At 41.5% G+C, this 27,000-nt stretch overlaps 1 protein-coding gene across 1 annotated transcript; it reads left to right on the top strand.

Moving 5' to 3' along the window:
• The first annotated feature begins 1,931 nt into the window (after window positions 1–1,931).
• LOC133417361 (uncharacterized) lies at window positions 1,932–13,687 on the top strand. Its single transcript, XM_061705094.1, has 9 exons — window positions 1,932–2,036; window positions 3,612–3,721; window positions 4,664–4,715; window positions 4,858–5,046; window positions 5,127–5,285; window positions 12,388–12,432; window positions 12,922–13,065; window positions 13,174–13,341; window positions 13,617–13,687. The coding sequence occupies exons 2-9, from the start codon at window positions 3,617–3,619 to the stop codon at window positions 13,685–13,687; spliced, it is 933 nt and encodes a 310-aa protein (XP_061561078.1). The 5' UTR covers window positions 1,932–2,036; window positions 3,612–3,616.
• The last annotated feature ends 13,313 nt before the right edge of the window (window positions 13,688–27,000 follow it).

Below are 27,000 nucleotides of genomic sequence, written 5' to 3'. Positions count from 1 at the left end.
GCATGTACAGTATACAGTACTTTGAGAGGAAGTGATATGCAAATTGTTTTTATTTGGTTTTTAATCTCCTTTATCTTCATCTTACTGTTAATGGTTGAAATGAATTGATTTACACTTTGATTAAATTATAAAGTTTGACACAAAAAGGCTAAATTGCAGGAGGCGGTGGCAGGGGTGCACAGTAACTAATTTGGGGGGTGTTCCCTGTGCATGCCCCCTCCATGATGTTGACACTGCCCCTACGTTAGAGGTGTGTGCCATTATGTCAATGTTATGTAAATTTTGACAGATTGACAGTTATGTAAATTTGTAGAGACCCTGACAAAGGTCAAGGTTGAACCCGAGCTATCATTTCAAACATGGATTAAGTTTGGCTTGCATCTGTATCTTGAGACTTCAAAAAACTGTAAAGTGTAGAACAGACATTCGGTGGAGTAATGTCAATACCCCAAAATTTTGGGCCCTGCTTAAGTGCACTTTGTCAGTGTTTGAGAAGTAAATTCACATCACTCCCTCAACAGGTCCCAGATCCCATTCCTGGTTCTTACAAACTGCAGCTAACAGCCCCCCCCCCACCCCCAAAAACATCTCTGACACAAAGATTTTGAATTTTATAAAATAATGAATATATGTTGCACACAGCAATATAAAGGTGTAAACAACAGTATAAACAATCTTTTGTAAGAAAAACTTCATGCTTATCTGAAAGGACTTTGGAGCTGCAGTTATCAGAATCAGAATCAGAATCAGAATCATCTTTATTTGCCAAGTATGTCCAAAACACACAAGGAATTTGTCTCCGGTAGTTGGAGCCGCTCTAGTACAACAGACAGTCAATTTACAGAACACTTTGGGGACTTAAAGACATTGACGAAAAACAATTGTGCAAAAAGATGCAGAATCCTCTAGCACTTAGAGCAGTTCGAACGACTAATATTGCAATAGTCCGGTGCAATGACCATTGTGCAAAGGGCGCTGAGACTTCAAGGAGTGTATCCGGTTTAAAGTGACGAGTAGTGCGATCATCTGGGACAATGTTGGTTGTGCAAATGTTACAGATACTCCTTAATCAGTGTGCAAATGGAGCAGATGCTACTCTGGCATGGGTGGCCAGTATATGCAAATAGTGCAGCGTGGCGAGACAACTACAGTGAGTGCACGAGTAATACGTAATTGGCCCCACAGAAATGTGGCAACGAACTCAAGTCAAAAAATTTCCAGCTTGTTGTAATGGAATTATAGGTTAGGTGTTTAAGAAGTTGATCGCAAGAGGGAAGAAGCTGTTGGAATGTCTACTAGTTCTAGTTTGCGTTGATCGGTAGCGCCTACCTGAGGGAAGGAGCTGGAAGAGCTGGTGACCAGGGTGCAGACGGTCCGAGAGGATTTTGCACGCCCTTGTCTTAGTTCTGGCAGCGTGCAAGTCCTCAATGGTGGGTAGGGGGGTACTGACAATCCTATGATTGAAGTCCAATAAAATATAAAACTGGCAATTAGTTGTTCGAGACATGCTAGTCTGCTTCCTGGCTACTGTTCAGGTGCTCCTGAGCAAAGCCACCCAGCACTAGAAGCGCAACACTGCTTGAGCGCCTCTTTCACTCACACATCTCTCCTTGCATGCCTGCATGTGTTTGGTGTACAACCCAAAAATATATATCATGAATGGGAATAGGGAAATATGAATTTTCCCTTGAGAGATACTAATGAGTTTGATAAATGTATTTTATTTTAATGAGGAAATGGGGAAATGAAAAATGAAAGGGAGGAACCGAGAGTCTCCCTAATTGTTTTGTGGCCTGTGAGTGGCCTTAAAGGCAATAAACAAGGAAGCTCTAAACACAAATTTGAATAGTGATGTCATGAGCACTAAATGACTGTAATTATTCTTTATATCTCTGTTGAGCAACTGAACCTGTCAGACTGGTGTGTCTCAAACTCTTGTTTCAGGAAATGCAGTTGATGGATGGCCACTTCACGCACACGTTTCTTCGGGCATTCAGTCAAATAAGTCGGTTTTATCAATTATAAGCAGACAAAAGGTAAATAAACACTTTTTTTCTTTCTTTTTTTGATGCTAACACACGGGTAGCAATGCCCCTGTCTATTAATGTCTCGTCTCTTCCTGTCCCGTCTTATTTGGTATCTGTTACGTTCCTTATTCACAGGGGGTAGCACTACCTTCCACATTATAAACTGTAGATACTGTAGAACTCAACTCCTATGTAAGGTTAACGTAATCTAAATACCGTTTTATTCTGCTGTTATTCTGTTTTTTCCCTCTGTTCTCTTTTCTCTCTGTCTGTCTTCTCTCAAACCTTGTTCTGTCTGACAGCATTCCCAATTCTTTACTGCTCCATTCGAACATTTCCTTGAAAATTTGCATAAACAACAAAATACATTTTCTGCTCAACTCACGCTACAAATGCAAATTAACAACCAATTTCTCAGAGGACAGCAGAGTGAAATAGTGCTTAGCATGTCTGCCTCACAGTTCTGAGGCTTGGGGTTTGAATCTCTACACCGGCCATCATGTGCTTGGGTTTTCTCCAGGTACTCAGATTTACTCCTACATTGAAAACAAATAATGCTGGTTGCTTGCAGACTAAATTGTCCATAAATTGTGCATGTAAACAGATCTGGAAGCTGATCTATTAACAAGGTGCAACCAGGGTTGCGTCTACCAGCTCTTGGGGGAGCAGCAAAAGCAAATAAATTCAGCACGCACAATGGGATTCATCAAACCCGAGACAAATTGCCGTGGCTGATTTTGCATCTTTAAGAAGCATGCCTAAAAGGCAGGTGCAAATCAGCATGCAAAGCAGTGGAAAATAAGAGGCAGCAGGGAGAACTTTCACATTCATGTAAACATTTTTTGAAATGCCAACAAAAATTATTGTAACCTATCGTCTATTCAATCATTCAATTTTGGATCCGAATGATCTAAGGGCTGACTTTGCGGAAGTCACAACAAGGAGTTATGCCATGTCAGTGATGACAAAATTCCTTTCAACGCTGCATTTCCGTGTATCTGGGTACAATTGGTACTAGCGTTTCCCAAAGAAGTTTCACAGGTGACGGATGATAAAAATAATAAATGTGATTGAGATACAGGTTGGTAAACGTTTCAAGTAAACGCGTGATGGACTCCCAACTGCTCCTTGTAGCTGGAATGCAAGAGGGAAAAGGATCAGCAACATCTGTAACCAAAAACCACACACAGTCCACACTGATCCGGGCTACACACACACTGAATTTAAGCATTTTCCCTCGCTTACGGTCTGAGTCAGCCAATCGAATGTCTCTTAAAGATTATCTGGAGCAATTTGTCTGAAGTTTACGTTACGCAGGATGGCACATACCCGTCGCATGTTTTTTTTTTTTTTTTGTGGTTCCTGTCTTCCTCAAAATATTTAGAGCGAGTGATTTATTGTCTTTACCTCAATAATGTTTGTTTGCCTCTTCTAATAACACTACCAATTCCATCATTTCAAAAAACTTAAAACACTTAAAACTGCTCTTATTTGAATTACAGTAAATCATTATTAATTAGGATTACATTTTATGTACTGCTAAACTGCATTTTACAAAATTATGATTTGAATTTCTCTCTACAGTGGGGATGATATTACCAAAGGCAGTCAGATTCATCATTCTACCCCTTCTGGCTGTGTATTTCTTTTTGGAGAATACGGGCTACACTCAGCCGACAGAATTGGTTTTACAAGTAAGAATTTACAGCAATGTAACAAACAAATTAGGAATTATATTCTTAAATCACAAATGGGCTATGTTCATCAGAATCAGAATCATCTTTATTTCGTCAAGTATGTCAAAAACACAGAAGGAATTTGTCTCCGGTAGTTGGAGCCGCTCTAGTATGACAACAGACACTCAGTTGACAGAGAACACTTTTGAGACATAAAGACATTGAGAAAAACAGTCACTGAGCAATAAAAGGTTGCTAGTAATCTGGTAATGCCGTGAGAATTAAAACAAATTGACAATTGTGCAAAAAGATGCAGAGTTACTCGAGCAATGAGAGCAGTTTGAATGACTAATCTCGCAATAGTCTGCTGCAATGACCATTATGCAAAGGGCGCAGAGACTCCAAGAAATGTATGCAGTTTAATGTGCGATAATCTGGGACAATGTCGATTGTGCAAATGTTGCAGATACTACTCAGTCGATTTTGCAAATCGTGCAGATGCTACTCAGGCACACGAGTGGCCAGTATTGGTCAACAACAGATATGCAAATAGTGCAGCGTGGCGAGACTACTACAGTGAGTGCACGAGTAATGTATAATTGGCCCGACAGAAATGTGACAACAAACTCAAGACAAAAAAAAAAAAAAAAATTTGGCAGCATGGAATGAGGATTTCATTGTGATGTAGAAGCCCGTGCTTGTTCCCAAACCCCCCAAATCATTCACTTTTCTTTTACACTATTTGGGTGAATAGCAAAGCATTAGCCATGCATTCATTGAAAAGGTGACGACCGGTATTTGTTGAATATTAGATTTTTGGGACAAATGTTTTCTGAATAGCTCATGAAAGTCTTGTGGCCTATTGGTTCATATTCTTCTCTGCAACGGTTACTATTTCAAGCTCAAAACAACTTCAAATTGGTAATTTATGTGAAGAAATCATGTTTTCATTTTTTCCAGGATGTGACACATAGAAAACTATCCCATAATCATGTCAGAGAGAAAAGAAATGGTGAGGCACATTTTAGTGAACTTGGTGTGGTAGTAGTGCATTGATCAATTAATGTGGTGATGAAAGCATGTACTGAAACTGAATGTTTTTTTTGTGTTTTTTTTTTTTTTTTTTTTTAATTTTGACTGACTTCACTCCACAGCTATAGGACGTTGTTGTGCAACAAATTGGTCTCCAATATCAGTGGACATTGTCCTCTCATTGGACACTCTAACAGTGGACATTGAGCCAACAGAGTTCATTAATCTACTGAGGGATGTTGTGGAAAATTTCATTTTACCGTTCAACCTAACAGATGATTTAATGCTGGCATGCTTACATTTTACCACAGGTGAGAGTTTTGGTCATACTTTAGCTCATTTTAAGGTTTGAGTTAATTTATTAGTGAATGCTGTCATGTTCATTTTTCAGCCTGCTATCCTGACTCTACTGGAGGACATCAATGTCATTGTGAGGAGCCGTTCTTATGGTCAAGGGACATTTGTAACACTTATGGTGCATGCAGCAATACCAACACACAAACCTGCAACTGCATTAACGGAATTCCATCTGGACAGTTCTGTGAACCAAGTAAGTGCAGCTCATAGTACAAACCCCAATTCAAATGAAGCTGGGATGTTATGTAAAATGTAATTAAAACAGAATACAATGATTTGGAAATCCTTTTCAACTTATATTAAATTGAATACACTACAAAGACAAGGTATTAAATATTCAAACTGATTAATGTTATTGTTCTCTTTTTTTTGTTGCAAATATTCTCTCCTTTTGAATTTGATGCCTGCAACATGTGCCAAAATAGCTGGGACATGGGCAACAAACATTCATTACATTCATAACAAATATTCATTCTAATTTGGATGTCTGCAAAATGAGACGCGCAGCAAAAGACGGGGAAAGTTGAGGAATGCTCGAAAAAACATCTGTTTGGAACATGGTGAAAAAGTTAATTGGAAACAGGTGAGTGTCATGACAGGGTATAAAAAGAGAATGCTCCTAAGGCTCAGTTCACAAACAAGGATGGAGTGAGTTTCACCATCTTTTTAACAACTGCGTGAGCAAATAGTCCAACAGTATAAAGAACGACGTTTCACAACATACAGTTGCAAGGAATTTAGGCATTTCATCATTTACGGTCCATAATATCATCCAAAGTTTCAGGGAGTCGGGAGAAATCTCTGCACATAAACAGCCAGGCCAAAAACCAATTGAATTCCTGTGACCTTTGATCCCTCAGGCGGCACCGCATTTAACACCGGCATCATTGTGTAAAGGATATTGCCACATGGGCTCAGCAACACTTCAGCAAACCATTGGCAGTTAACACAGTTCGTCACTACATCTCCAAATGCAAGTTAAAAGTGAAAACCATATATTAACAACGCCCGGAAACGCCGACAACGTCTTCGGGCCTGAGCTTATCTGAGATGGACTGGCGCAAATTGGAAAAGTGTGCTGTTCTCAGACAAGTCCACATTTCAGATTGTTTTTGGAAATCATGGACGTCGTGCCCTCCGACCAAAGAGGAAAGGTACTAGACTGGCCTGCCACCAGTCCAGCCCTGCCTCCTATTGAAAATGTGTGGCGCATTATTAAGCGCAAAATACGACAACGGAGACCCCAGACTGTTGAGCAACTCAAGTTGTACATCAAGTAAGAATAGGAAAGAATCCCACCTACAAAGCTTCAACAATTAGTCCTCAGTTCTTCAATGCTTATTGAGCGCTGTTAAAATGAAAGATGATGTAACATGATGGCAAACATGCCCCTGTCCCAACTTTTTGGGAATGTGTTGCATGCATCAAATTCAAAATGAGTAAATATTTGCAAAAAACAAAGTTTACCAGTTGGAAGATTAAATATTTTGTCTTTGAGATGTTCAATTGAATATAAGTAGGTTGCAAAGGATTTGCAACATTTTATTTATGTTTAACACAACGTCCCAACTTCATTGGAATTGGGGTTGTATTCTGTTTTTATTTGTTTTACACAATATCCCAACTTCATTGGAATCAGGGTTTGTAAAATGTGTCATTAGCAGATACAAAAGTCATGTGAAAAAGACAGAACAGCCTCATTCGCGTAAGGTTTTAAACATCAAGATTTATAAAAACATAGGTGCTTCAAAAGATGCTCGATTAACAATATCACAAGACATTATATTGTGTTATTATCTAAACCCCCATTCTTATTATAAGGGAAATCAGTGGTTAAATGGGTTTTCGCAACTTAAAGAAAAACAAAACAAAACAAAACATTTTTGTCATATTTATTTGACAGTACTACATGATAAATATGATCTGTGGAAAAAAAAAAAAAATCATCCATCTCTGGCCCCATCTTGTGTCTCTAATTTAGTTTTGAAAAACCTGTCACACCCAAGGAAAAATAACCAATCAGAGACAAGGTGTCAATCATTTGTTGCGCCCTGGTGGGCACACTCATCGCAAGCGCACCCAGGCAATGTATTAATCATTTACTACTGTCAGGTCATAATCACTAGGGTCGCGGGCGTGCAGGAGCCTATCCCAGCTGTCATCGGGCAGGAGGCGGGGTACACCCTGAACTGGTTGCCAGCCAATCGCAGGGCACATACAAACAACCATTTGCACTCACAGTCACACCTACGGGCAATTTAGAGTCTTGAATTAATGCATGTTTTTGGGATGTGGGAGGAAACCGGAGTGCCCGGAGAAAACACAGGCGGGGCTGGGGATTGAACCAGGGTCCTCAGAACTGTGAGGCTGACGCTCTAACCAGTCGTCCACCGTGCCGCCCAAGAAACAAATAATTAAAAATAATTGTCGTTGTTGTAATTAGTGGGAGTCCTGCGCAGGTTCCCTTCAACAAACCGAAACTTAAACTATGGGGAAATACAGTAAATATAACAGCTCTGAACTTGTTACGTGTACCAGAGACAATCTAGGCAATTGGCAATGGCTGTTTTTCCTTGGACCGGGTTAAATGTCTCAGAATCAGTTCTTTGCCAATAGTAAAGGTCTTCTCAGCTTTACCAATGTAGTCAGCTGCCAAAAATGACGTGCAGACACATTTGTTGTACTGGTGGTGATCGATAATTGTTTCTCTCCTTCATGTTCATGTGTTTTTTCTTACAAACATTTCCAAGCGTTTGTCTTTTAGTGTAGTGGGCTTGGTTTCAATGTGGCAACGCAGTTTTGAGGGTGTTCGATGGCTTCATTAACTAGCCAATCACCGCATTCAGTATTAGACAGAACGGATGTGAAGCTCCCAAATCACTTGTTGCAATGAATCAGTAACCTCAGCAGGACTCTTGGTAGTTTCTTTTAGACGCTGCTATGGTTGTGGTTTTCCCGGTACCGGTTGGTGGGTTGGGGACTCCTGCTTTGGCGGCTCACAGTCTGAGTCCCGCTGCGGCCAAAAAGAGAGGAGAAAAATTATAACTAGTTATCAAAGAAATGCTTGTCTGCTTCCTGACTACCATTGCAGTGCCAAGGAATTAAGATTTGAAAAATCCTTATGTGTGTACTGTAGTACAAGACCTTATTTCCAAGTCCGTTTGTGATCATTATCCACTCTTTGACTTCTCCTCCTGTTTCTGATTGCTTATAAATATCCAGTAGATTTCTCCCCCCCCCAAAAAAATAATGATCAAACCTTCTTTGACAACTAATGATACAACTAAAGATACAAAAAAACAACAACTTAGAAATCCTCATATTTGAAGCTAATAACGAGGCCACTTTTGCTTATCAATTTATTGGCTGCAAACACTGAAACATCACATGCTATGTAGTAAATGTTGAAGACATTTTTGACAAAATCAGACAATGAGCTCACTCATTTCAGATAACATTTAATGGAAATGACATAGTATGCTACTAGTGCATGCTAGTTTCAACCACTATCCACTTGTTCAGAATACACCTGCCATGTTGAAATACTCACTGGAAGTGGTCCTCAGTGTCACATTACCTTTGTACTTTCCTTTGGCTGCCAATTAAAAATAATGATTCAACGTTTCGAACACAACCGCATTGAATGCCATGTCTGCATTGCAAAGGAGAATCTGTTCTCGATTGCGTTACCTGGATAAAGATTACATAACTACACATAACCTACCAGGGACTTCGTTTCTTAAATCCCTGACCTTTTTTTGTGTCATTAAAAACACATTAAAGAAAAAAAGCCAAATCAAAATTTTATTTGTCGAAAAATTTAAAGAATCCACAGAAATTTGGGAAAGTTATTAAGTCACTTTTAGTGATTAAATGCACTACATTTTAGGTGACTCTACTATTGTACATAATAAGATTGAGGGTTTGAACTGTTTTAATAAGCATTTTATGAAATCTATCTGGTGCCCCTTTTAATCGTGTAGCTTTTTTCTGTGCAGGAAGTTCATAAAACCCTCAAAACATTAGATCATAGAAATCCTTCTTGTCCCGATTTGATTATTCCTTACTTTTTAAAATTGACAGCGGACTTTGTGGCAGCGCCTATTACAATCATTTTTAACCTCATATTCGTAAAAAGAAATTATATACATTCTTTCTGGAAATCAGCTTTTGTCCTCTCATTATTAAAAAGGGGTGACCCTGCAATCTTGAGAAATTTTAGACCAGGGGTCATCAACATGGTGCCCGTGGGCACCAGATAGCACCCAAGGACCACAGCCTATGGGCCTGTTGTGAAAATAGCTCACCAGTGATGTGACTCTTGGATTTCGTTGGAATGTTGCAGAAATGATCATTTGAAAATGTAAACACTTGCAGAGATTTGTAGAAATAAAGTGTCATCTACTAATATTCATCTGTTTCGCATCTTGTTAAATCATTGTTGATAATTATTGTGATCAATCTTTAACATGATCAGTCTTTTCACATAGATACTTTTATTGATAATTATTATTACTCAAAAAAATAAATTCTGCGACAATTAAAAGTAATTCGAGCATTTTTAACATTATTATTTCAGAAGTTGGTATCAAATCGGCTGCCTTCACATTAATCAGTACCCATAAAGTAGCTCGCAGTTTCCAAAAAGTTGGTGACCCCTGTTATAGACTAATATGCAACCTCTCTATTTTGGCCAAAATTGTTAAAGTTCTTGTTAGAGAGCAATTAAAGGAGTTGTTCTACTCAAATAACATTCGATTTGGCTATCACTGGCTTCAGGGGAAAAACATGGTACGTATTGTCACAGCAGTAATGAAAGTGGTAAATGACATTACTGTCACACTTGACAAAAACAATGTGCATCTCTTTTTATTGATTTATCAAAAGCCTGTCACACCATTTGACCATGATATCTTAAAAAATCACTCTGGATTCTCAGAGCAAACTGTTTCTTGGTTTTCAAATGACCTCAGCATCAAATATTTTACGTTTTCAATTTGTAAGTGTCCACTAGGGAGATCCACAGGATTCTGTATCGGGTTCCCTCTTATGTGTCATTTACAGTAGATCAATGACTTAGGTCTGCCAATAAATGTGTCTGATGTAAATTTGTATTTCTGAGGACGACACTGCTTATTTACTGCTTTGAATCAACTCTTATTCAGGCTGTTGCATATTTGGGGGAAGCTTTTGAAGCTTTCCAGCTCATTATTCTCTTGCAACCCGTTCCCAAAGCTGATAAAACAAATGTTATGTTATTTTCTAACTGTAAAAAACTGCCTCATTGCCACAGTGCCCACTCTTGAAAGCAATGGAATAGAGGTGGCCTATATGTACAAATACTGAGGTGTCTTAATTGATGACTCACTCACTTTCAACCCTCATAGAGAAAATCTTGTGAAGAGGCTAAAGCAAAAATTGGGTTTTTACTTGCGAACTAAGTTGTGTTTTTCTTTTAATGTAAAAATACAAAATAAAAATAAAAATAAAAGCCCCTTGTTGCTGCAACATTTTCATCTGTGTGGGATTATGGAGATCTTTCGAATATGAATTCTGCTGTTCCCTGTCTTCGAATGATTGACACTGTTTATGACACTTCTTTGAGGTAAATTATTAACTGTAAACCACTCGAAGGACCAGTAATTATAATTACAGTTTTATTTATGAGCCAATATTGGGACTACTGCCTTCATACATTTGTTCCGGAATTACCCAGAGAACTACTGAATACTATTCTCTTCGGTCACCAGATTATTTGTTGCATTCAGTCCCTTATGCGCGTACAGAGTTGTGTAAAGGGGCTCTTGTTTATTCTGCTCCTGATGCCTGTAATATACTACAGAAAGTCTGGAAATTAAATGTAATTCCTTGGAACAGTTTGAAATCCAAACAAAGTTTTTGAGATCAATTGCACATTATTCACCTGTATGTAAATATGAAACTATATTTTGTGCTTGCTGCTGCCTCCTGACGAGTATTCCCTTGTTTAAGAGGTTCATAATTTCAACGTGATGTCTCCTGGTTAAGTAAATGTTAAACAAATCTTGAAAAAAAATCTAAAGGTGATAGGGCCTCTGCCATTGTGACCCCAGCCTCCTAAAACTGTCTTAACCGATTGATGTCATTTGCAGCATTTCTAGACCATATATATATATTAAAAAAAAAAAACTTCCTTCCCCAACAAGCTAACCACCATGCTGCCCATAGATGCTTATGTTTTGCCCATTTTTAATTAATTTACATATTGCTCCATTGGTAACTTTTTGTGTTACACAGGTATTGCACATGAACCACCAACAACGGAAGGTATTGGTTTGACAGTTAATCCTCTAAATAAAACAAAATAACTTGGGCGAAAAATAAATGTCAGACCTTACAATGAACTGGCAATGAGAAACACTTCTAATCGAAGTTAACTACTGTTCTTATGTCCCATGCGCTCCTTCTCTGCATCAGTTGAAGTTGTCATCGCAGTGGACACTCCAAATGACAATGAGTCTTCACAGTTGATGTCTTCGGGACAAATACGACTGGTCGTTCTAAATTTATGTTTTTAAAGAGGTTATTAATGAACATCGTGACACCTATATTGCAGCCTGCTATCTAAACTCTATTGGAAGACATTGGTGGCAGTGCGAAGCTTCCTTTGGTTGGTCATGTGACATCTTTGAGATTTATGGTGTATGCAGCAATGCTTGTACATTAATCTGTGACTGCGTACATGGACTCCCTCCATTTGGGCAGTTTTGTAAACACATTTGTGCCACTCCCCACTCCTCACATCACCACGGGGACAAGGTGGAATGCCTTTTTTTTTTTTCTTCCTGAGGAGTGCGATTAGCCTAACGTTGGAGCCAACCCATTGGTCCTCCTTAATAGGGTGGTGGGGGCAAAACCCTAGTGTGTCAAATTTGAAGTTCTTTGCGAATATCCTACGCAATGTTGAACATGTGTCTACGATGACATTTTCAAAGATTTGAGGTATTCAGGGAGCTGGAATTGATGGCAGTTACCATATATTGTGTATCTGGTTGTTTTTTATTCAAATGACAGTTGCTATAAAGTTTTTTTTTTTAGGATTTGAAACATTTGATAACCTTTGACTGACTGGTGAACAGCCCAGAATTTACCAGACCTCTCCCTCAAAGCCAGATGAGATTGGCTCCAGCTCACCAACAACCCTAATGAAAACAAGCGCAATCGAAAGTTAGATGGATGGAAAGAATTTGATGAGGGTATTTTTTTCCCACTTCAGAGAGCAATACTAAAATCTTTTTTCCAATTTTTCTCTTCAGATATCGACACATGTGAATCACCACAACCAGCACAACTAAAAGAAGGTACTGTATAAAAATGTTTGATAACTGTTACATGACGATGTAAGACATTCTTTGAAGGCAGTTTTAAGGACTATCATTGTATTAATGTCATAGAAGCTGAAGAAATTAAAATAGCAATCAAGTAAATGGAAGCAAAATATTCTTTACTTTTGTGTTAACATTTTACGTTAACAGTGATTCAACAATATTAGGTGTGTTCATTCAGTCTTGACAGGTTTGGTTAAATCTTATAATTTTAATTCAGCATCTTAGGTACTTGGAAATACTTTTCTTCATTTAAAGCAGAAGATTAGAAAATTTGGTCTTAAGGTCATAAAGACTGCATTTTGTGTCCCATGTTAGCAAACTTACATTTCAAATAGCAAAACTACCATGAGGTGTAAAACTTCATCGTGAGATGAAGTGCAGACAAATAGCTTATCAAGTCATGATGGCTGCATTTGGAGTAAAGTGTTTTTTCCTGTCTCCTGTGGTGCTCCTCTCCTTCAGTGGACGTTGTCCTCACGGTGGACACTCCAGCCGACACTGAGCCATCAGACATCATTAATCTACTGAGGGATGCTGTGGATAACGTCTCTTTGCCATTTGAGATAGCAGATAATTTAAGACTGACAAACTGGAATTTGACCACAGGTGAGATTTTCTTAGTTCATCAGTCTCCTACACAAATGATAGAGGCCATTGTCATTGTATGTTTTTAAATAGGTTACTATTAATATTGTGGCACCAATATCTTTTTAGGCTGCTATCTGAAGTCTACCAGAGGACATGAGTGTCATTGTGAAGATTCCTTTGCTTGGTCATGTGACATCTGTGACACCTATGGTGCATGCAGCAATGCTAGTACATTCACCTGTGACTGCATTAATGGCATCCCTCCGTTTGGACAGTTCTGTAAACCAATCTCAAGTAAGTGCAGCTCTTATGAAACTGTTCAAACAACAGTCTATAAACGTCAAGCATAGCTGGTGTCCATCAATCCATTGTCTTCTAATCATCGGGGTTGTGGGAGCAGCAGTCAAAATTGGGATGCCAAGACTTCCTTGTCTACGGCCACCTCCTCCAGCTCCACTTAGTTGTTCCCAGGCCAGCTCTGACACGTTGTCCCTCCAGCATATTCTAGGTGTGCCCCAGTGTTACCTCCCAGTGGGACATAACTGGGCCACTTCGTCGTGATCTGTCAGGGAGGAATCTTACCGAAGTGCCAGAGCCAGCTCATCTGGCTCCTCACAATGCGGAGAATCAGTGGCTCTGACTCCCTCCTGGATGACAGAGCTTCTCTTGCCATAGATTAGAGTAAGCAAAGCCACACGGCGGAAAAAGCTTCTTTTGGCCGCTTGTGCGCTCGATCTCGTTCTTTAGGTCACTCACCAAAGCTTGTTACCATCGATGAGAGTGGGAATGTAGGTGGACTTATCAATTGGAAGCTTCCTGTTTTCGCTCAACTATCACGTCCCCACACCAGTTCCATGCAGTTAATGCATTACTGCAAACGGCCGTATCGAATCGACTTTGGATTTCACAATACATCCGTCACTCACGCGTAACCAAGACCACAAGAGACTAGAACTGCTCCACCTGTTGCACCTGAAGAAAGGCTTTGTTCCAACCCCGTAAGTCACAATTCACCCATTCCCAATTGAAGAACAGGACCTTCAATTCATCGGGGATAATTCCAGTCACAGCAGCTCCACACTCAGTTGGGGACCATCCCAGCAAATGTTGCAGTTCACCGATTATTCAGGCTATCAGCGCCACATCATCTGCAATTAAAAGGGATTAGATCCTAAAGTGACCAAACTGGATGCCTTCTACACATGGGCTGCATGGAGAAATTATTTCCAGAAATATAATGAACACAACCGTTGTCAAAGGACAGCCTTGCCAGAGTCCAACATTCACAGTGAAAAAGAACGACTCACAACCGGAGAGGAGGTGGAATGCCTTTTCTAAGTCCGCGTCTTCCTGAGGAGTAAGTTTACCCTAACGTTGCAGCCAACCCATTGTTCCTCCTTAATGGGGGTGGGAGGGGGGTGCAAAACCCAAGTGTGTCAAATTTGAAATTCTTTGCTAATCTCCTCCGCAATGTTGAACATGTCTAAAATGACAGTCCCAGAAGTTTCAAAGATTTTGAGGTATTCAGGGCAATGGATTTGATGGCAGTTACCATATATTGTGTATCTGGTTGTCTTTTATTCAAATGACAGTTGCTATAAAGTTTTTTTTTTTAGGATTTGACACATTTGATAAACTTTGACTGACTGGTGAACAGCCCAGAATTTACCAGACCTCTCCCTCAAAGCCAGCTGAGATTGGCTCCAGCTCACCTACAACCCTAATGAAAACAAGCTCATTCGATAGTTAGATGGATAGAAAGAATTTGCTGAGGGCATTTTTTTCCCACTTCAGAGAGCAATACTAAAATCTTTTTTCCAATTTTTCTCTTCAGATATTGACACATGTGAATCACCACAACCAGCACAACTAAAAGAAGGTACTGTATAAAAATGTTTGATAACTGTTACATGACGATGTAAGACATTCTTTGAAGGCAGTTTTCAGGACTCTCATTGTATTAATGTCATAGAAGCTGAAGAAATTAAAATAGCAATCAAGTAAATGGAAGCAAAATATTCTTTACTTTTGTGTTAACATTTTCAAGTGATTCAACAATATTAGGTGTGTTCATTCAGTCTTTACAGGTTTGGTTAAATCTTATCATTTTAATTCAGCATCTTAGGTACTTGGAAATACTTTTCTTCATTTAAAGCAGAAGATCAGACAATTTGGTCTTAAGGTCATAAAGACTGCATTTTGTGTACCATGTTAGCAAACTTACTTTTCAAAGAGCAAAAGTACCATGAGGTGTAAAACTTCATCGTGAGATGAAGTGCAGACAAACAGCTAATCAAGTCATGATGGCTGCATTTGGAGTAAAGTATTTTTTCCTGTCTCCTGTGGTGCTCCTCTCCTTCAGTGGACGTTGTCCTCACGGTGGACACTCCAGCCGACACTGAGCCATCAGACATCATTAATCTACTGAGGGATGCTGTGGATAACGTCTCTTTGCCATTTGAGATAGCAGATAATTTAAGACTGACAAGCTGGAATTTGACCACAGGTGAGATTTTCTTAGTTCATCAGTATCCTAAACAAACGATAGAGGCCATTGTCATTGTATGTTTTTAAATTGGTTACTATTAATATTGTGGCACCAATATCTTTTTAGGCTGCTATCTAAAGTCTGCCGGAGGACATGAGTGTCATTGTGAAGATTCCTTTGCTTGGTCATGTGACATCTGTGACACCTATGGTGCATGCAGCAATGCTAGTACATTCACCTGTGACTGCATTAATGGCATCCCTCCGTTTGGACAGTTCTGTAAACCAATCTCAAGTAAGTGCAGCTCTTATGAAACTGTTCAAACAACAGTCTATAAAAGTCAAGCATAGCTGGTGTCCATCAATCCATTGTCTTCTAATCATCGGGGTTGTGGGAGCAGCAGTCAAAATTGGGATGCCAAGACTTCCTTGTCTCCGGCCACCTCCTCCAGCTCCACTTAGTTGTTCCCAGGCCAGCTCTGACACGTTGTCCTTCCAGCATATTCTAGGTGTGCCCCAGTGTTACCTCCCAGTGGGACATAACTGGGCCACTTCGTCGTGATCTGTCAGGGAGGAATCTTACCGAAGTGCCAGAGCCAGCTCATCTGGCTCCTCACAATGCGGAGAATCAGTGGCTCTGACTCCCTCCTGGATGACAGAGCTTCTCTTGCCATAGATTAGAGTAAGCAAAGCCACACGGCGGAAAAAGCTTCTTTTGGCCGCTTGTGCGCTCGATCTTGTTCTTTAGGTCACTCACCAAAGCTTGTTACCATCGATGAGAGTGGGAATGTACGTGGACTTATCAATTGGAAGCTTCCTGTTTTCACTCAACTATCACGTCCCCACACCAGTTCCATGCAGTTAATGCATTACTGCAAACGGCCGTATCGAATCGACTTTGGATTTCACAATGCATCCGTCACTCACGCGTAACCAAGACCACAAGAGACTAGAACTGCTCCACCTGTTGCACCTGAAGAAAGGCTTTGTTCCAACCCCGTAAGGCACAATACACCCATTCCCAATTGAAGAACAGGACCTTCAATTCATCGGGGATAATTCCAGTCACAGCAGCTCCACACTCAGCTGGGGACCATCCCAGCAAATGTTGCAGTTCACCGATTATTCAGGCTATCAGCGCCACATCATCTGCAATTAAAAGGGATTAGATCCTAAAGTGACCAAACTGGATGCCTTCTACGCATGGGCTGCATGGAGAAATTATTTCCAGAAATATAATGAACACAACCGTTGACAAAGGACAGCCTTGCCAGAGTCCAACATTCACAGTGAACAAGCACGACTCACAACCGGTTATGTCAACCCAGCTCCTTCTCCCATTTTATGAGGGCCAAATGACCCGTAGTAGCGTGCCAGGACTCTGTACACCTGCCGCTCTCCACTCCTCACATCACCACAGGGACAAGATGGAATGCCTTTTCTCAGTCCACGTCTTCCTGAGGAGTACGTTTACCCTAACGTTGGAGCCAAACCATTGTTCCTCCTTAATGGGGCTGGGGGGGCAAAACCCTAGTGTGTCAAATTTGAAATTCTTTGCGAATCTCCTACGCAATGTTGAACATGTCTAAGATGACAGTCCCAGAAGTTTCAAAGATTTCGAGGTATTCAGGGCTGTGGAATTGATGGCAATTGCCATGTATTGTGTATTTAGCTGTCTTTTATTCAAATGACAGTTGCTATAAAGTTTTGTTTTTTTTAGGGTTTGAAACATTTGATAACCTTTGACTGACTGGTGAACAGCCCAGAATTTACCAGACCTCTCCCTCAAAGCCAGCTGAGATTGGCTCCAGCTCACCCACAACCCTAATGAAGACAAGCTCATTCGAAAGTTAGATGGATAGAAAGAATTTGATGAGGGCATTTTTTTCCCACTTCAGAGAGCAATACTAAAATTGTTTTCCAATTTTTCTCTTCAGATATCGACACATGTGAATCACCACAACCAGCACAACTAAAAGAAGGTACAGTATAAAAATTTTTGATTCCTGTTCCATGACGATGTAAGACATTCTTTGAAGGCAGTTTTAAGGACTATAATTGTATTAATGTCATAATGCAGCCCTATGGGTGGCACAAGTCAGTGCAAACTGTAGGCCGGTCCCAAGCCCGGATAAATGCAGAGGGTTGCGTCAGGAAGGGCATCCGGCTTAAAACCTTGCCAAACAAATATGAGCGTTCATCCAAAGAATTCCATACCGGATCGGTCGTGGCCCGGGTTAACAACGTCCGCCACCGGCGCCGTCAACCTGCGGGGCGCCGTTGGAAATTCAGCTACTGTGGGTCGAAGTCAAAGAAGAAGAGGAGGTGGAAAGCGGGTTCTTCGGCAGAAAGAGAAGAGGAAAACACAGAGCCTAGAACTGAATGTGGGGACTTTGAATGTTGGGACTATGACAGGAAAATCTCGGGAGTTGGTTGACATGATGATGAGGAGAAAGGTTGATATATTGTGTGTCCAGGAGACCAGGTGGAAAGGCAGTAAGGCTAGAAGTTTAGGGGCAGGGTTTAAATTATTTTACCATGGTGTCGATGGGAAGAGAAATGGAGTCGGGGTTATTTTAAAAGAAGAGTTGGCTAAGAATGTCTTGGAGGTGAAAAGAGGGTAATAGGGGTGATGAAGAAGTGATGGGTAAGTACGGCATCCAGGAAAGGAACTTGGAGGGACAGATGGTGGTAGACTTTGCAACAAGGATGCAAATGGCTGTAGTGAACACTTTTTTCCAGAAGAGGCACGAACATAGGGTGACCTAGAAGAGCGGAGGTGGAAGCACACAGGTGGATTACATCTTGTGCAGACGATGTAATCTGAAGGAGGTTACCAACTGTAAGGTAGTGGTAGGGGAGAGTGTGGCTAGACAGCATAGGATGGTGGTGTGTAAGATGACTCTGGTGGTGGGGAGGAAAATTAGGAAGACAAAGGCAGAGAAGAGAACCATGTGGTGGAAGCTGAGACAGGACGAGTGTTGTGCAGCTTTTCGGGAAGAGGTGATACAGGCTCTCGGTGGACGGCAGGAGCTTCCAGAAGACTGGACCACTGCAGCCAAGGTGATCAGAGAAGCAGGCAGGAGAGTACTTGGTGTATCTTCTGGCAGGAAAGGAGAGAAGGAGACTTGGTGGTGGAACCTCACAGTACAGGAAATCATACAAGGAAAGAGGTTAGCTAAGAAGAAGTGGGACACTGAGAGGACCGAGGAGAGGCGAAAGGAATACATTGAGATGCGACACAGGGCAAAGGTAGAGGTGGCAAAGGCAAAACAAGAGGCATATGATGACATGTATGGCAGGTTGGACACTAAAGAAGGAGAAAAGGATCTATACAGGCTGGCAGCAGGTTAGGGTGATTAAGGATAGAGATGGAAATATGTTGACTGGTGCCAGCAGTGTGCTTGCTAGATGGAAAGAATACTTCGAGGAGTTGATGAATGAGGAAAATGATAGAGAAGGGAGAGTAGAAGAGGTAAGTGTGGTGGACCAGGAAGTGGCAATGATTAGTAAGGGGGAAGTTAGAAAGGCATTAAAGAGGATGAAAAATGGAAAGGCAGTTGGTCCTGATGACATTCCTGTGGAGGTATGGAAGCATCTAGGAGAGGTGGCTGTGAAGTTTTTGACCAGCTTGTTCAATCGAATTCTAGTGCGTGAGAAGATGCCTGAGGAATGGAGGAAAAGTGTACTGGTGCCCATTTTTAAGAACAAAGGTGATGTGCAGAGCTGTGGCAACTATAGAGGAATAAAGTTGATGAGCCACTCAATGAAGTTATGGGAAAGAGTAGTGGAGGATAGACTCAGGACAGAAGTGAGTATTTGCGAGCAACAGTATGGTTTCATGCCTAGAAAGAGTACCACAGATGCATTATTTGCCTTGAGGATGTTGATGGAAAAGTACAGAGAAGATCAGAAGGAGCTACATTGTGTCTTTGTAGATCTAGAGAAAGCCTATGACAGAGTACCCAGAGAAGAACTGTGGTACTGCATGCGGAAGTCTGGAGTGGCAGAGAAGTATGTTAGAATAATACAGGACATGTACGAGGGCAGCAGAACAGCGGTGAGGTGTGCTGTAGGTGTGACAGAAGAATTTAAGGTGGACGTGGGACTGCATCAGGGATCAGCCCTGAGCCCCTTCCTTTTTGCAGTGGTGATGGATAGGCTGACAGATGAGGTTAGACTGGAATCCCCGTGGACCATGATGTTTGCAGATGACATTGTGATCTGCAGTGAAAGCAGGGAGCAGCTGGAGGAACAGTTAGAAAGATGGAGGCATGCACTGGAAAGAAGAGGAATGAAGATTAGCCGAAGTAAAACAGAATATATGTGCATGAATGAGAGGGCTGGTGGGGGAAGAATGAGGCTACAGGGAGAAGCGATAGCAAGGGTGGAGGACTTTAAATACTTGGGGTGAACCGTCCAGAGCAATGTTGAGTGTGGTCAGGAAGTGAAGAAACGGCTCAAAGCAGGTTGGAACGGGTGGAGGAAGGTGTCAGGTGTGTTATGTGACAGAAGAGTCTCTGCTCGGATGAAGGGCAAAGTTTATAAAACAGTAGTGAGGCCAGCCATGATGTACGGATTAGAGACAGTGGCACTGAAGAGACAACAGGAAGCAGAGCTGGAGGTGGCGGAAATGAAGATGTTGAGGTTCGCTCTTGGAGTGACCAGGTTGGATAAAATTAGAAATGAGCTCATCAGAGGGACAGCCAAGGTTCGATGTTTTGGAGACAAAGTTAGAGAGCGCAGACTTCAATGGTTTGGACACGTCCAGAGGAGAAATAGTGAGTATATTGGAAGAAGGATGATGAGGATGGAGCTGCCAGGCAAGAGAGCTCGAGGAAGACCAAAGAGAAGGTTGATGGATGTCGTGAGGGAAGACATGATGGCAGTTGGTGTTCGAGAGGAGGATGCAGGAGATAGGCTTTCATGGAAAAGGATGACGCGCTGTGGCGACCCCTAACGGGACAAGCCGAAAGGAAAAGAAGAAGAATTGTATTAATGTCATCGAAGCTGAAGAAATTAAAATAGCAATCAAGTAAATGGAAGCAAAATATTCTTTACTTTTTTTCGTTAACATTTTCAAGTGATTCAACAATATTAGGTGTGTTCATTCAGTCTTGACAGGTTTGGTTAAATCTTCTGATATTAATTCAGCAGTTTAGGTACTTGGAAATATTTTCTTCATTGAAAGCAGAAGATTAGACAATTTGGTCTTAAAGTCAAAAAGACTGCATTTTGTGTCCCATGTTAGCAAACTTACTTTTCAAATAGCAAAGGTACCATGAGGTGTAAAACTTCATCGTGAGATGAAGTGCAGACAAATAGCTTATCAAGTCATAATGGCTGCATTTGGAGTAAAGTGTTTTTTCCTGTCTCCTGTGGTGCTCCTCTCCTTCAGTGGACGTTGTCCTCACGGTGGACACTCCAGCCGACACTGAGCCATCAGACATCATTAATCTACTGAGGGATGCTGTGGATAACGTCTCTTTGCCATTTGAGATAGCAGATAATTTAAGACTGACAAGCTGGAATTTGACCACAGGTGAGATTTTCTTAGTTCATCAGTCTCCTACACAAATGATAGAGGCCATTGTCATTGTATGTTTTTAAATAGGTTACTATTAATATTGTGGTACCAATATCTTTTTAGGCTGCTATCTGAAGTCTACCGGAGGACATGAGTGTCATTGTGAAGATTCCTTTGCTTGGTCATGTGACATCTGTGACACCTATGGTGCATGCAGCAATGCTAGTACATTCACCTGTGACTGCATTAATGGCATCCCTCCGTTTGGACAGTTCTGTAAACCAATCTCAAGTAAGTGCAGCTCTTATGAAACTGTTCAAACAACAGTCTATAAAAGTCAAGCATAGCTGGTGTCCATCAATCCATTGTCTTCTAATCATCGGGGTTGTGGGAGCAGCAGTCAAAATTGGGATGCCAAGACTTCCTTGTCTCCGGCCACCTCCTCCAGCTCCACTTAGTTGTTCCCAGGCCAGCTCTGACACGTTGTCCCTCCAGCATATTCTAGGTGTGCCCCAGTGTTACCTCCCAGTGGGACATAACTGGGCCACTTCGTCGTGATCTGTCAGGGAGGAATCTTACCGAAGTGCCAGAGCCAGCTCATCTGGCTCCTCACAATGCGGAGAATCAGTGGCTCTGACTCCCTCCTGGATGACAGAGCTTTTCTTGCCATAGATTAGAGTAAGCAAAGCCACACGGCGGAAAAAGATTCTTTTGGCCGCTTGTGCGCTCAATCTCGTCCTTTAGGTCACTCACCAAAGCTTGCTACTCTCGATGATGGTGGGAATGTAGGTGGACTTATAAATTGGAATCTTCCTGTTTTCACTCAACCATCACGTACCCACACCAGTTCCAGCAAGTGAATGCATTACTGCAGACGGCCGTATCGAATCGACTTTGGATTACACAATGCATCCGTCACTCACGCGTAACCAAGACCACAAGAGACTAGAACTCCTCCACCTGTTGCACCTGAAGAAAAACTTTGTTCCAACACCGTAAGGCACAATTCACCCATTCCCAAATGAAGAACAGGACCTCCAATTCATAGGGGATAATTCCAGTCCCAGCAGTTCCATACTCAGCTGGGGACCATCCCAGCAAATGTTGCAGTTTACCGATTATTCAGGCTATCAGTGCCACATCATCTGCAAATAAAAGGGATTAGACCCTCAAGTGACCAAACTTTATGCCTTCTACGCATGGGCTGAATAGAGAAATTATTTCCAGAAAGATAATGAACACATCCGTTGACAAAGGACAGCCTTGCCAGAGTCCAACATTCACAGTGAAAAAGCACGACTCACAACCGGAGAGGAGGTGGAATGCCTTTTCTAAGTCCACGTCTTCCTGAGAAGTACGTTTACCCTAACGTTGGAGCCAAACCATTGTTCCTCCTTAATGGGGGGTGGGGGGGCAAAACCTTAGTGTGTCAAATTTGAAATTCTTTGCGAATCTCCTTCGCAATGTTGAACATGTCTAAGATGACAGTCCCAGAAGTTTCAAATATTTCGAGGTATTCAGGGCTGTGGAATTGATGGCAATTGCCATGTATTGTGTATCTAGCTGTCTTTTATTCAAATGACAGTTGCTATAAAGTTTTTTTTTTTAGGGTTTGAAACATTTGATAACCTTTGACTGACTGGTGAACAGCCCAGAATTTACCAGACCTCTCCCTCAAAGCCAGCTGAGATTGGCTCCAGCTCACCCCCAACCCTAATGAAGTCAAGCTCATTCGAAAGTTAGATGGATAGAAAGAATTTGATGAGGTCATTTTTTTCCCACTTCAGAGAGCAATACTAAAATCTTTTTTCCAATTTTTCTCTTCAGATATCGACACATGTGAATCACCACAACCAGCACAACTAAAAGAAGGTACAGTATAAAAAATGTTGATTCCTGTTCCATGACGATGTAAGACATTCTTTGAAGGCAGTTTTAAGGACTATAATTGTATTAATGTCATAGAAGCTGAAGAAATTAAAATAGCAATCAAGTAAATGGAAGCAAAATATTCTTTACTTTTTTTCGTTAACATTTTCAAGTGATTCAACAATATTAGGTGTGTTCATTCAGTCTTGACAGGTTTGGTTAAATCTTCTGATCTTAATTCAGCAGTTTAGGTACTTGGAAATATTTTTCTTCATTGAAAGCAGAAGATTAGACAATTTGGTCTTAAAGTCAAAAAGACTGCATTTTGTGTCCCATGTTAGCAAACATACTTTTCAAATAGCAAAGGTACCATGAGGTGTAAAACTTCATCTTGAGATGAAGTGCAGACAAATAGCTTATCAAGTCATGATGGCTGCATTTGGGGTAAAGTGTTTTTTCCTGTCTCCTGTGGTGCTCCTCTCCTTCAGTGGACGTTGTCCTCACGGTGGACACTCCAGCCGACACTGAGTCATCAGACATCATTAATCTACTGAGGGATGCTGTGGATAACGTCTCTTTGCCATTTGAGATAGCAGATAATTTAAGACTGACAAGCTGGAATTTGACCACAGGTGAGATTTTCTTTGTTCATCAGTCTCCTACACAAATGATAGAGGCCATTGTCATTGTATGTTTTTAAATAGGTTACTATTAATATTGTGGTACCAATATCTTTTTAGGCTGCTATCTGAAGTCTACCGGAGGACATGAGTGTCATTGTGAAGATACCTTTGCTTGGTCATGTGACATCTGTGACACCTATGGTGCATGCAGCAATGCTAGTACATTCACCTGTGACTGCATTAATGGCATCCCTCCGTTTGGACAGTTCTGTAAACCAATCTCAAGTAAGTGCAGCTCTTATGAAACTGTTCAAACAACAGTCTATAAAAGTCAAGCATAGCTGGTGTCCATCAATCCATTGTCTTCTAATCATCGGGGTTGTGGGAGCAGCAGTCAAAATTGGGATGCCAAGACTTCCTTGTCTCCGGCCACCTCCTCCAGCTCCACTTAGTTGTTCCCAGGCCAGCTCTGACACGTTGTCCCTCCAGCATATTCTAGGTGTGCCCCAGTGTTACCTCCCAGTGGGACATAACTGGGCCACTTCGTCGTGATCTGTCAGGGAGGAATCTTACCGAAGTGCCAGAGCCAGCTCATCTGGCTCCTCACAATGCGGAGAATCAGTGGCTCTGACTCCCTCCTGGATGACAGAGCTTTTCTTGCCATAGATTAGAGTAAGCAAAGCCACACGGCGGAAAAAGCTTATTTTGGCCGCTTGTGCGCTCGATCTCGTCCTTTAGGTCACTCACCAAAGCTTGCTACTCTCGATGATGGTGGGAATGTAGGTGGACTTATAAATTGGAATCTTCCTGTTTTCACTCAACCATCACGTACCCACACCAGTTCCATGCAGTGAATGCATTACTGCAGACGGCCGTATCGAATCGACTTTGGATTTCACAATGCATCCGTCACTCACGCGTAACCAAGACCACAAGAGACTAGAACTCCTCCACCTGTTGCACCTGAAGAAAAACTTTGTTCCAACACCGTAAGGCACAATTCACCCATTCCCAAATGAAGAACAGGACCTCCAATTCATAGGGGATAATTCCAGTCCCAGCAGTTCCATACTCAGCTGGGGACCATCCCAGCAAATGTTGCAGTTTACCGATTATTCAGGCTATCAGTGCCACATCATCTGCAAATAAAAGGGATTAGACCCTCAAGTGACCAAACTTTATGCCTTCTACGCATGGGCTGAATAGAGAAATTATTTCCAGAAAGATAATGAACACATCCGTTGACAAAGGACAGCCTTGCCAGAGTCCAACATTCACAGTGAACAAGCACGACTCACAACCGGTTATGTCAACCCAGCTCCTTCTCCCATTTTATGAGGGCCAAATGACCCGTAGTAGCGTGCCAGGACTCTGTACACCTGCCGCTCTCCACTCCTCACATCACCACAGGGACAAGGTGGAATGCCTTTTCTCAGTCCACGTCTTCCTGAGGAGTACGTTTACCCTAACGTTGGAGCCAAACCATTGTTCCTCCTTAATGGGGGGTGGGGGAGCAAAACCTTAGTGTGTCAAATTTGAAATTCTTTGCGAATCTCCTACGTAATGTTGAACATGTCTAAGATGACAGTCCCAGAAGTTTCAAAGATTTCGAGGTATTCAGGGCTGTGGAATTGATGGCAATTGCCATGTATTGTGAATCTAGCTGTCTTTTATTCAAATGACAGTTGCTATAAAGTTTTTTTTTTTAGGGTTTGAAACATTTGATAACCTTTGACTGACTGGTGAACAGCCCAGAATTTACCAGACCTCTCCCTCAAAGCCAGCTGAGATTGGCTCCAGCTCACCCACAACCCTAATGAAGACAAGCTCATTCGAAAGTTAGATGGATAGAAAGAATTTGATGAGGGCATTTTTTTCCCACTTCAGAGAGCAATACTAAAATCTTTTTTCCAATTTTTCTCTTCAGATATCGACACATGTGAATCACCACAACCAGCACAACTAAAAGAAGGTACAGTATAAAAAATTTTGATTCCTGTTCCATGACGATGTAAGACATTCTTTGAAGGCAGTTTTAAGGACTATAATTGTATTAATGTCATAGAAGCTGAAGAAATTAAAATAGCAATCAAGTAAATGGAAGCAAAATATTCTTTACTTTTTTTCGTTAACATTTTCAAGTGATTCAACAATATTAGGTGTGTTCATTCAGTCTTGACAGGTTTGGTTAAATCTTCTGATCTTAATTCAGCAGTTTAGGTACTTGGAAATATTTTTCTTCATTGAAAGCAGAAGATTAGACAATTTGGTCTTAAAGTCAAAAAGACTGCATTTTGTGTCCCATGTTAGCAAACTTACTTTTCAAATAGCAAAGGTACCATGAGGTGTAAAACTTCATCTTGAGATGAAGTGCAGAGAAATAGCTTATCAAGTCATGATGGCTGCATTTGGGGTAAAGTGTTTTTTCCTGTCTCCTGTGGTGCTCCTCTCCTTCAGTGGACGTTGTCCTCACGGTGGACACTCCAGCCGACACTGAGCCATCAGACATCATTAATCTACTGAGGGATGCTGTGGATAACGTCTCTTTGCCATTTGAGATAGCAGATAATTTAAGACTGACAAGCTGGAATTTGACCACAGGTGAGATTTTCTTTGTTCATCAGTCTCCTACACAAATGATAGAGGCCATTGTCATTGTATGTTTTTAAATAGGTTACTATTAATATTGTGGTACCAATATCTTTTTAGGCTGCTATCTGAAGTCTACCGGAGGACATGAGTGTCATTGTGAAGATTCCTTTGCTTGGTCATGTGACATCTGTGACACCTATGGTGCATGCAGCAATGCTAGTACATTCACCTGTGACTGCATTAATGGCATCCCTCCGTTTGGACAGTTCTGTAAACCAATCTCAAGTAAGTGCAGCTCTTATGAAACTGTTCAAACAACAGTCTATAAAAGTCAAGCATAGCTGGTGTCCATCAATCCATTGTCTTCTAATCATCGGGGTTGTGGGAGCAGCAGTCAAAATTGGGATGCCAAGACTTCCTTGTCTCCGGCCACCTCCTCCAGCTCCACTTAGTTGTTCCCAGGCCAGCTCTGACACGTTGTCCCTCCAGCATATTCTAGGTGTGCCCCAGTGTTACCTCCCAGTGGGACATAACTGGGCCACTTCGTCGTGATCTGTCAGGGAGGAATCTTACCGAAGTGCCAGAGCCAGCTCATCTGGCTCCTCACAATGCGGAGAATCAGTGGCTCTGACTCCCTCCTGGATGACAGAGCTTCTCTTGCCATAGATTAGAGTAAGCAAAGCCACACGGCGGAAAAAGCTTCTTTTGGTCGCTTGTGCGCTCGATCTTGTTCTTTAGGTCACTCACCAAAGCTTGTTACCATCGATGAGAGTGGGAATGTAGGTGGACTTATCAATTGGAAGCTTCCTGTTTTCGCTCAACTATCACGTCCCCACACCAGTTCCATGCAGTGAA

Source organism: Phycodurus eques, chromosome 18, assembly GCF_024500275.1.
Source record: "Phycodurus eques isolate BA_2022a chromosome 18, UOR_Pequ_1.1, whole genome shotgun sequence".
Classification (NCBI taxonomy): Eukaryota; Metazoa; Chordata; class Actinopteri; order Syngnathiformes; family Syngnathidae; genus Phycodurus; species Phycodurus eques.
The sequence above is the reverse complement of the archived record's forward strand: the minus strand, read 5'-3'. Positions and strand labels throughout refer to the sequence as shown.